This window comes from Neolamprologus multifasciatus, chromosome 20 (assembly GCF_963576455.1).
Source record: "Neolamprologus multifasciatus chromosome 20, fNeoMul1.2, whole genome shotgun sequence".
In the NCBI taxonomy this organism is placed as follows: domain Eukaryota; kingdom Metazoa; phylum Chordata; class Actinopteri; order Cichliformes; family Cichlidae; genus Neolamprologus; species Neolamprologus multifasciatus.
Window position 1 is genome coordinate 34,965,437 of NC_140458.1, and position 12,194 is coordinate 34,977,630.

Here is a 12,194-nt window from a genome sequence, read left to right on the forward strand (position 1 = left end):
AGCTGCCCGTAGAACAACAAACCCACACACACAACTATGCGGTGTTGGTAGAGTGGCCTATAGTTACACTGCCTTTCCCAAGCCACTGCTCCCTTTGAAGCCACCCTATGTGTGTGTATGGGTGTGTGTGTGCGGGTTAAATGGACAGTGGAGCGTGACAGACAGACAGGCTCTCACACTCTGAGGCCCACTTTGGCCTCCAGCTATGCTTAGTTCAGACAGACAGAGAGGGAGAGAGACTGTGACAGACAGAAATTAAATTAGCTGCTTGTGTCCCTAGGCTGTGGATTCCTCTGGGAAGGTGAGAAAGAGGGGGAGGACAGATGAGGGGCAAAGGAAAAGGCAGACAAAGGGAGCAAGGGTGAGGGAGGTCTGGGAAGAGCTTCTCAGTGATGCGGGCATTGATGTCAGCCCCCCAAAAACTGTCTGATAGTAATGCATCCATCAAAGAGCCAATCAGAAACGGACATAAATGATCAGGTGCAAAGGTTGATGAAGACATCCCCGGACCATGGGGTCATGTGTGTGTGTGTGTGTGCGCTGACAGAGACTGACAGAGGTCAGGTGGTCACGGCCGTCAACGGCTGTTTCCCCAGGGTACGAGGATATTAGCTTCCACAGACATCACACAGGCTGTTATCTGACTACCATTACACACACACACACACACAAACACACTAGTCATGCATGAGTATACACACAGCATACACATAACACCACTAAAACATAACACAGTCGGGGCAATCCATCAACATCCATGAGAAAATGCTTCCCTGTCTCTCAGTTCTGCCGTCTTACCTGCTGCTTTGTCTTGCAGGCAGTAATCCGGCGAGCTCTCAAAATACACCAGGTCGTTTTTGGTGGGCTTCCTGAAGTCCTTGTTAGCTACAGTGAGACCTGTCCCATCTTGATTCATCATCACCTCGATAGCCCCGTTGTATTTTCTCCTCAGGTAGTCACCCGTCTTCCTGAAGTCTGACATGGCGTTCCAGCATGTCCGTAGCGTGCAAGAGCCGCTCACTCCGTGACATTTACACTCCAGCTTCATGAAGCGCTTCACCGCCTAAGTGAAGGAGATTTTGCAAATTCTCAGAGTGCAGCACCACTGCAGGATTTTTTATTTTTATTTTTATTTTATGCAAATTATGACATATTTCCTCATTAAATGCACCTCTTACTACACCCAACGTCTCGTGGGTCGTTTTAGCTTTGTCAGCTTGTGACGTGTGGATTTTTTAATGAATTTCCCAACGTCACTGCCATCAGCAAATTACCACGGGGCAGGATGCCATTTCCGGAAAGAGATGTTCTACTGGATTTTGTAATGACATAACATATGAAGACAACTCCTTTTTCATCTCTGCCTAGATGGTTTCTACGGTGGCCCTGAGGGGTCAACCACACTGCAATTTAAGAAAAAAGCAGCAAAAACACACAAAACACAATGGAAGTGTTTTTGAGAGACATTAATGTGACGAAACAGCTGCAGAAGTGACAAAAACCAAAACATGTGAAGGATCGCACTGAGACAATGTTTGGAGTAGTGAGGGAGAAAAAGAAATGCAGGGTAACGTGTGTTTTATTCACTAGACTCTAATAAGACTGTGTGTAAATGTTATATATTGATTTGTTGTTGTGCTCTTCCAGATTATATAAAATGTAAAATTTTAATCTGGGACATCCCCACCAACCCTAAGTCCCAACAGTCCAAGTGAATGTAAACAGTACTAAAACTCTAAAACTTGCAACTGTTGTGTATTTGTGAGTTGCTAAATCAGCCATACACAGAGCACTGACCAGGCTCTGTGTATGAACCTGCTGCAGCCGTGCTTTTAAGTGGAAAAGAGCAAATATGCTGCATTGCTGGCTGTACATGACTGGTTCTAATAACCAAAACAAATCCTGTTTTCGCTTTTAAGACTTGACCATGGGGCGATCGTGGCTCAAGAGTTGGGAGTTCGCCTTGTAATCGGAAGGTTGCCGGTTTGAGCCCCAGCTTGGACAGTCTCGGTCGTTGTGTCCTTGGGCAAGACACTTCACCTACCGCCTACTGGTGTTGGCCAGAAGGGCCGATGGCGCGATATGGCAGCCTCGCCTCTGTCAGTGCGCCCCAGGGCAGCTGTGGCTACAACTGTAGCTGCCTCCACCAGTGTTTGAATGGGTGGATGACTGGGTGTGTAATAGAGGTGGGAATCACCATACATCCCACGATACGATATTATCACAATACTTAACACACAATACGATATTATTGCAATTTTTTAAAATATTTTGCGATATTCAGATTCTGTACATAAAGGTAAACTTTATCAATCATCATTTTCTCTAATATCAAAGTCTCACACTCAGTCTTTCTCTCATTTCAGTTTGATTGTTGACAAACTGAACGGTTTGTATTACAGTCTAGTCCAACTTAACTGAATCAACCATCTGGTACAATTATAGCTATTCTGAACTATGCAGTTTATGAAAACTATGCAGCCCCTTCAGCAACTGAAGAATTTGAAAGTAAATTAAAACAAAATATAATTTTACATTAAATAAAAAAGTTTTAAACTTAATTAAAATAAAACATGTCTTAAATTAAAATAAGTAAACTGTCATGTTTATTGCTGCCAAAAACAAGTTAAACACATTTGGACAGTGAAGGAATGTCAGGATTCTTGCTCAGAAAAAGGATCAACATGCTCTGAAGTCAGAGCACAAAAACCTTTTTGTAACAAAGTATCGATTTCTGCTGTCCCTGTATCCATACATTATTAGCAAACAAAATATCACCATGCTACACAGTATCCATTTTTCCCCCCACCCCTAGTGTGTAAAGCGCTTTGGGGTCCTTAGGGGGGACTAGTAAAAGTGCTATACAAATACAGGCCATTTACCATTACCACTGTAACGCGCTAACTCGGGAGTGAAGTTCCTCCTGAGTTCTGACATGCGAGTTCTGAGTTACCTCTTTGGGTTGTTTTTGTGAGATATTTTGTCCATTGTGTTTTATTGAACTTCTAATATGTTTATTTGTGCTTTTGCAGCATTTTTCTCTTTTGCTCCTGTTTTCTTAATCAGCAGTGTTTTTAACCTTTCAGGGCCACCGTAGTTTTCACATGTAGATTCAGTAACAATGTAATTGTGAAAGCCACTGATGATTATCCAGGAATATAAAACTGAAAGTGTCTGTTTGCTTTTAAATGTTGTTAAATGTACGCTTGAAACATCCACATCACGGGTTCCTCATGTTCAATGTTTCTTAATGCATAGCAGTCACACACTTACTGTTCTGCCACAGCGGTTGTTGTGCAGGTTCATGAGTGCCCGAGCATCTCGGACCGTTCTCTCTTTGGCATCTATGAAGGTTTTGGCAAATTTGATCCCGTAGTTGATGTTATCGCTACAGCCGCCCCAGTCGAATTCTCCTCTATCGTCTTTATCTCGTCCGCGTTTGTGCGGGTCGCAGTTGCACGTCCTCAGCTCCCCCTGGCTGCAGGCTCGAGTGAGCGCGTAGACGACTCCTGCTGAGGAGATGGCATAGACGAATGCTGCTTCACGGCTGCCTGAGAGTAAAAGCAGAAAACCCAAATGAGGTTAGATGGGGGTAGAGGTTAGAATAACATAATCCGTTTCTGAATACGGAAACTGCAGTTACTCATATCCTGCCATGTTCCAAAGACTTTGCAGCCCACATGTTATCATGCATACACAAATATACATAATGCTATGACAGGGCCTTGGTATGAGGACATTGAAGGTGCAGCTGACAGGACATATCAGGCTTGAAGTGGAGTATACACCAGCTCTGTTTAAATATTATCATGGAAATAATCCTAGCTGTGGGGCTCTCCTCTGCTCACATAAATTGTTTGAATACAGACACAGTGATACCCCATTAATCAGCGCCAGGGTGATGTCATGACAGCATTATCTGCCATTGCTCTGCTCATCTGTTCTTTTCTGGTCTCTTTCGTTCTTTAGAATATGACTCATCTTTTGTTTGGCCAACGACACAGAGAGAATTAGATATAGTGTTTGGTCACAGTTGCTTTTTGCAGCACCTCCGGGAATGAATAATCCAAAAAACATGGCAGCGAGAGGCAAGGAGCTTCTTCATCTTTAGACAGTTTATCGACAGGATAAAAACCATTTTTATTTGGTGTCTCTGTGCTGGAGAACCTGAAATGAAACTGAAATGAGGTCGTTAATCTCTATTTTTAAAACTGGCTGCTAGTGAATTTCACAAGCAATAACTTGGCTATTTGGTCTGTCAGGTTGCCCAGGTCAGGATATTTAAACAGAAATTAGCCATGAAAGGCGATAAAGATAAAGGCACTAATGATTTCACAATCTCGCCCTGAGAAAACAAGTTTCATTTAACAAAAATCCAAAAATCATTAGTTGGATGGAGTCAGTGAGCATCATCTTTGGCCCTATGTTGATATTATAATATATTGTATTGTATATATAAATCTTAATTGACACATTTGCATTTTGATCCATGTACTCAGGCTAGAAAAGCGCTCAGGTTTATTTCTCATGTTCATGTTTGATTTGCTCTTCATATCTTTAGCTGAACCATCGTGTGCGCCCTCCTTTTAAAGATGTTTGCATTTGTCTGATAACCTGGAAGAAGCTAGGCTACAGTAATGCTGACTGCATTTATCAGAAGCGCTTTTGCATTTAAAGCTTTAGCACGTAGCTGCATTAGTGAAGCGAGACCTTCTTCTCAAAATGTGTCAAAGGATTAAGTTTCACGAAATGAAAATACCAGCACTTTAGCTAACTAAGGGTGGGACACTTCACATTCACCCTGCTCCTTAAGAGTTTGTGCGATCCAACCTGCATGCTCTGTTCACTGGAGTGTCCCGTTTCGCCTGTGAGGAGATGGGGGCAGTGGGGGTGGGGTGGGGTTGTATGTGGGAGAGGGCTGAGGAGGGCACTGCTGGTCATCTTTCAAACCTGCGATGTTTGTCTGACAGTGAGAATATCTCTAAATATTTACATCTACATTACTGTTTATTCCTCTCCACCCCGCACACACACACGCAGCCTTTATCTCCATATCTGCTACTTTTTGTTCCATGCATCATCAGCCCCCACACATGCTTGGGATAGCAGTAGCCGGCCACGGAAAGTCAGTGATGTCAGAAACCAAGTTCGCGGAGACAAACATCTTTTCGTGCAACCTGCGCCCCGACACAACAGCGAGCAGCTGCTAACAGAGGATTTCCTTCAATGCAACAAAGTGAAACAAAAAGCATAATCCATGCATATAATTTGAAGGATTAGCATCACAGTGACTCCTTCCTGAGTGACTTATAGACACAATGCTGCACCCGTGCTACATTCAGAATGCAACAATAGTCCTTTAATGCTTGCTACTGTCAAAGAAATATGAATAACGTGTCATTTAATCTTTAATGCTAAATCACCAGGTGATTGTTCTCACTTGTAAAGGTCTTCAAGAGGTTGAATTATACACATCCGCTGCCTTTAAAGACTGAAGCAACATATGTATGGGACTGTGTCTGTGTGCATGCATGACTGTGCAGCAAAGTTGAAATTTCTGGCAGGGGCTGAAAAACCAAATGACGACAATTCGACGTCTTGATGTGTGTGTGTGTTTATTGATGAGGCATAAGCATCACAACAGTCCATTACTGACTGTAAACACGGCGTACTGACATACGTAAAGTAGGAAAAGCAAGAGAGAAGAAAGAGAAGTGAAAGAAAAACTGAACAAGAAAGGTGAAAATGAGGATTCCCATGGTCACAATCAGAGCTTGGCTTCACCCTCCGTCCCCTCGGGCATCACATTTAGTTTCCACGCACACGCAGACTTACTCCTCAGCAGGACGCGTCCAAAGACAGTGTGGTCACGGTCCAGTGTGCTGCAGTTCCATCGATGGTGTCTGAACTGGTGCTGGCACTCTCTGATCCACTCTTTGGTTCCCTCCCCAATTGCCTGCATGATGTCAGGGTGGCGTTGGCAAAGCTGCCGCTGCTTGTTCACCAGGCCGGGGATGTTGTCACAGATTACACGGGCACCGAGTGCGCCGATATACCTACGATAAACAAACAAAAGGGGGGGAAACACATTTAGAGCTTTTCAAACTGAATCCACAATCCCCCGGCCATGCGTACTCAAAAATCAGCAGGCGATTGATTATATATTGCAACTGATTGCTAAACCCTGGAGCCCTTATGAGAACATGTAGGCACAAGTGGAAACACGCAGCTATAGGTGGTGAGCGGCGTAAAGGAGAGCTGCAGTTCCAGTCCTCTGTAAGTCAGAGTTCACTACACTTAACAGTTTAAGGTTTGCGAGTCGGAGGGGAGTGGAAACCATTTACTCCGCTCTCCAAATAAATAAGCACTTAACCTCTCCCCACAAGACCTGTGTGTGTGCGTGTGTTTGAATGTTTCCCAAAGACATCGTTGAAATCATGGCGTCACAAATCAGAGCAGGACGTCTGGGGCCTCCAATAACCCTGTCAAACTAAGACCCATTTACTCACTTTATTCCTCTCTGTCTGCCTGATTGCTCTCATCTTGCTCACTGTTCTCCTGCATGCCTCCTGCAGTCTCTCCCTCGCCATAATAAAAAGACTTTTACAGTGTCCTATCAAGATAAATGGTGCATTGAGATTGCCCAGAATAAACTCTAATTGTCATAGGTCTCTCGGCGTGCGCGCGTGAGCGCGAGACCTCTTGCAGCTTCGCAGTCACAAGGCTTTGGCGGTTCAGTGAGGAGAGGCCAGGGAGCCTGTAGCTGTGTGGTCATGTTTTATGAGGCCGGGCAAGAGGATGGAGACTGGAGACTCTACACTCCCCAGAGAGGGATTAGAGGGGAGGGAAAAAAGAACAGAGTGCTCATCAAAGGAAAGTGCCAGAGCAGCAATTCACACTTAATTTTCTCTCTTCGCTCTCGCCCTCTTTCTGAGAGTAAGGAGGACTTGTGGATTTTATAGGATAGTAAATCATTATCCACAGGTCTAAAACAACTTGCTGCACTGTGGGTCACCAGAGAAAGACGACTGGGAGACGTGGTGACACCGAGCTGTGCTCTGATTTTAAACGACACAGACAGAACGTGTTACTAATGCAAAAGAAAAAGAAAACAGAAGAGAAGTAAATATGAAATTACTTTTCTTTTCTGTTACATTTAAGGAACTCAAGTTAAACTTCTGATAGAGGCACGCACAACGGATGAATGTCAGCACACTCACCATCTGTTTTATTCTCCCCTCCCAATTAATACAGCAAAGTCTTCATTTCGGATGAACATATACAGCAATTTTATTAAATTAGACGTATTATTTTGCTCCTTTCTGAAGTGGCTACAACAGCCGTAACATTTTTGCTCCCACCCTAAGGTGGTACAGCTCCATGTCACCTCTCAGCAGCCGTTCACCAAAAACAAACAAATAAATAAATCTATGAATAAATATAAGGAACAGTTAGAGGAAGCAGTTTATCTCCTACACACTGAATCCCACCCAAAGTCAGTCATGCCAAGTCAAAGCCTCTGCCCATAACTGCTTTCAATCTACACAAACTATTAGGCATTCCATCATCCCTGCGCCTGCCCACACACAGACACTTCTCCTGTAAACACACTCACAGGCATGGACATTTTCACTTATGTTAGTGCGCAGGCACTGAGATCTTTGTTAACCCGTTCGCCTACGCTCTGCGCGGCTGCTTTGGGTGGTGTTTTAGTGAAGTCATGTGTGTTTGTGAGTGGTACCTGGTGAATTAATGACTGCTGTGCCTCGTCCAATGCGGGCTCCAGCTGAGCCGAACACGCGCTCAGCCAACAGCGCCGACATAAATTACGTTTATCGCTCTATTATTATTACTCAACATGGCAGCCAGCGCACCGACGCGAAGAAAAGTTTGAATCTTACTTATGAACTCATACGATTTTCTTTTTCTTACTTGAACGTCCTGTCCTGCTCTTTGCTCATTTGCGAGTCAGTTGGAATTAAATTGGATGATGACAGAAAAGCGCATTAAGAGTTTTTCTTCACACTCACTACCTCGTAAAATCAGTCGTAAGCGCAGATATGCGACTATTACAACCCAGCACATTTAGATTCTGCACAAAATTCTTTAAACAAAAAAAGAAAAGAAAAGAAAAATAGAGTATTAAAATGTCGCCATCAGTTCTGATGAGAAAAGCACTGTCAGCTGTACAGTGCGTCCGCGATAATAAATTAACTGATCCAAACTCTCATAACCGCCTTTTCTGTTCGCTGCTGGAAAATTAGCTGGAATTAAGTTTTTTGTTGTTTTTTTGTTTGTTTTTTGCTTCCGGAATAAAATCTATTAAAATAATCTTCATAAGTTTGCTGATCTCGCTTTGGATCCCTCAACAGTTTTCTAGGGAAAGAAAATAGAGCTGAGTTAAAGCTTCAGTTTCGTTACAATAATCCGTTATATTTTGTGGGCATTTTAAATTGTATTATTTAAAATTATGCTAAATTATTATGAGCGTAATAATGATGATGATGTTCTGGTAAATAAATCAGTGTAGCAGGTAGGTAGGCCAGTATGTGTGATGGATGCAGACTCACCACCATGAGGAGTCCACCCGAGGCGTCACAAGCAGCAGCAACAACAGACACGCGCAATAAATCCTCGAACTGGCACCGGCGTTCTGGCATGAAGAAGATCGGGGTGAGAGTCTCGCTCCCGCCGGCGAACCACAGCGCTGAATCTGAGCTGCACGGAGACTGGCAATCCTGTTTAACCCCAACATGACTTTTCCTCACTTTTTTTAGCCCAAGATGTACCAAAAAAGACCACAAAAAATCAAATCTCAGAAGAAACTCCAAACTTCACTTGTTTGGTGTGAGAGTAGCCGTGCAGCAGGGAGGCCTCATTATCCAATATTTGGCTTCATGTAGCGCGGCTGTCAGCAAAGAGAGGAGCGCGTTGTCGGTGCCATGTGCGCACCAGACTCTCCACTGAGAGCTTCTGGATGCCAACTGGAGGTTTACCTGGAGAGGCGAGCAACAAGTGTCGGTAGTTAGTTCCCGCACAAACACTTATCCTTGTTTTCGTTTTGTTTGTTTGTTTTGTTTTAACTTGGTTCAGGGGCAAAAGTAGGGTCCGAATCAGCGCAGGAGCCAAGTGTTTTCAGACGAGACGCTGCGGTTCTGTCGGCTGTGTGCTGGGTCGGATGCTTGCACCGGATCTCTCCTTTATTAGTGCATGGTGGACAGTGTCCGAGCTGAGAGAGAGAAAGAGAGAGAGACATGAGGGAGGGTTCGCGCTGATAGCTCCTCTCGCTCATTGGGCAGAAGAAGGGGTTACAGAGTTTGACGAGGAAAGAGATATTAAAAAGGATGGATGGGGAAAGGTGCGCGCGTGTGTGTGCGTACGTGTTGGGTGGAGGGGTGGTGATGATGCTGAGGTGGAGAAGGTCCGATTGTGCGCCGTTGATGCGTAACCACAGACAGAAATGATTATAACTAATGATGGCGCCTTTGTTTTACAACCCTGTAAAATCAGATAATTCAATCCTAAAAATATTTTACTTTTTATTAAAGACTAATTTTTTTAATGTTTTGTATATATCTTTAAAAAAAACACATATTGTGTGCCAGTCATTAATGATTTTAGTGACCCAGTATTGTGCTGTTTCTTCTGTTGCTTCTTATGCTGTTTCTGCCCTTTTCAAAAACTTCATTTTGAAAGATCGATCATAAAAGAGACTAAAATAAACCTCCAGCCCAGATGAAAAACGTTTTTCAGATATTGTTATAAATTACAATGAGTTGTAGGCTGATAAATAAATAAAGTAGTTCAGTGAGAGAAGTCGTTATACATATTATTATTTTACGCCTAAATATTTATGAAATCTGCACCACTTAAAGCCGAGCAGGAGGAGAAAAAACAGGGAATGTGCGATTAGAAGAACAGAGCCAAATCGTCCAGTGGAACAGCACTACGGCTTAAATACGAACCACATGTGTAAGTCAGAGAGTGCTGAGGCAGCGCTGGATACACACACACACACACACACACACACACACATTGTGTCTGGAGTTTACCACTCTCACCTTCATTCCCATGTTTGTTTGTGCGTTCGTGTTGTCTTCAGGTTTTGGCCGTTGTCCTGTCATCCTCTCAAATCACTCCTGACAGATAAAAAGACCTCGGAAGCATCCAGAGATCTTTCACAAGCTCAAGAACCACTTCTTGACTTTTTGACATGCACAAATTCAGTTTTCATCAGCCCGGAGCTGAACATTTGTAGGCCTCTGACGTTGCTTCAGCTGACCCCGTTAATTCTAGCAAACGCGTAAACAAATCGGGAAAAATCCCTGTCGGAATTGAAACTATTAGAATTAGCAATAGCTGCTGCAAAGTGTTACTTCTTCAAAAGCTTGAGACAACAGTTGCCCGTGTTTATGCCAAAGCTGGTGTTAAAGCTAAGCTACTTTTGTAGACATTTGTATTTCTGCTTAGAGCTGCCAGACAGGCAGCTACTGTCTTTGTTTTCAGAGAGAAGCACACGCACGACCTGACAGAGCAGAGTGGGTACAGGTTTGCGAGAAGTCAAAGAAGCTAAGCTCTGGGCAATATTTGTGCACTGCAGTTTAGCTCACAATTTTCTGCAAAATCAAAAGGTATTAGGGAAGCACAAACACGGCTGAGTTATGCTTTCCCTCCTGGGGCTGGAGCTGGAACAGACTTTCCCCCTCTCTTTCCCTCTCCCAGCCTGTGAACTTGACCCCAGCTTTCTCTTCATAAACAATAACAGAGTCAAGTGCCTCCTTGTCAGTTGGAAGAAAAGTTTGCCCTGATGTACGGGGTCCAATCTGGCAACCATCTCCTCAGAAGAGAAGTACTGAAGGGGGGTTGCTTTGTTTAAACGCTGAGGTGAAAGGGGGATAAAGGTGAGATTTACAGAGGATGAAGGTTAGGACTAATCTAGTTAAATTATATTTCGATAAACTGTAATTGCTTGGGATTAATTTCTGATGGAAAAGTTGCTGCTGGAAAAAGGACTGGCTTGAATGGGAGATAGAGGCATGCAGTGAAGCTGGAAGAGTTATGTTGTTGAATGCCACCAGCCAGGCAGCCCAGGGATGAGCTCAGCGTGTATTCCCATCCCCTGGCAGGCTGCAGGAGGGAGAACAGCCTGTCGTCAGGCTTGGCTGAGTTCCCATTCTGACGGGACAGGTGGAAGAGAGACAAAGACGTACGTGAACTGAACGGGAAAGCTGAGACATCTTCCAGACTGATACCAAGAACTGCATTCAAACAGTGAAGTGACTCGTTTGCTACAAGTCCAATTTTTTAATCATCTTGTCTAGATACGTTTTTGATCAGACATCTTTATTGTCTGCGCGTTACACACGTGTTACAGTATTTTTGTGATTTTCAGGGTTTGTTTGGGTTTAGGCACAAAAGCAGCTGCTCAAGTGTTGTTAAAGAGCATAGTTTGAATCTGATTTTGAAGACATCTGATTTGGGTTAAAATGACGACTTGACTGAGGTTCGGAGGCCGTTATCTTCATGGTTACAGTAATAAATACTTGGATAAAGTTCGGGATTAACCGTCATCATGTTGACTGTTAAACTGAAATGAGGAACAAGCAGCAGTCTTCTCTGTTTGTTGATCCATTCGCTCACGTCAGCCTCTTCTCCACACAAGAACGTCACCTCACTTCCTCCTTTGCTCCCAGTAAAGTTTGTACAGATGCATAACGGCACTTGCTGATGCGTTTAAAGACAAGTTCCTTGTTTGCCTTCTCATAAAGCACTTTGAATACGTTATAACCTGGTTTCCCATCCAGAAAGCATCTTTCATGCTTCACAGAAAAGAAAAGAATATCCACGACCTTTGGGGATCCCAACATTTACTTCTGCTGTTTCATTTATTACAGACAGTTGAACCGTAAACTATACACTGATCCTCTTTCCTGTTCTAGCATAGCTTTTGAACAATCACCATCTCACGCAACTCGTTATTGGATCCTGTCAACGGGACATTGTAGCCTCTCCATTGGCTGAATTGTCGCTCTATAGGCTGAGTTTTATTCAAACGGACCATATTGTTGAGCTCAGAGTGCATGAAGCTTCTGTTTATAATCACAATACTGATCATTTTAGATGATTTTACTTGAACTTGTCTTAATTTCTTGTAAAGTAAAGTAATGTAGGCATGGTGATAAGATGAACTAGCC

General features: G+C 43.5%; 1 protein-coding gene across 1 annotated transcript in view; it reads right to left on the bottom strand.

The window, feature by feature from the left end:
• Window positions 1-9,558, bottom strand: part of LOC146495449 (protein Wnt-2b-A) — a 15,199-nt gene extending 5,641 nt beyond the window's left edge. Inside the window, exons 1-4 of the mRNA XM_085146003.1 lie at window positions 8,571-9,558; window positions 5,836-6,056; window positions 3,274-3,551; window positions 799-1,063 (exon numbers count right to left, since the gene is read on the bottom strand). Coding sequence (XP_085002129.1) covers window positions 799-1,063; window positions 3,274-3,551; window positions 5,836-6,056; window positions 8,571-8,755 — 949 coding nt within the window. The 5' untranslated portion in view covers window positions 8,756-9,558. The remainder of the gene's footprint in view (window positions 1-798; window positions 1,064-3,273; window positions 3,552-5,835; window positions 6,057-8,570) is intronic.
• Window positions 9,559-12,194: the final 2,636 nt, after the last annotated feature.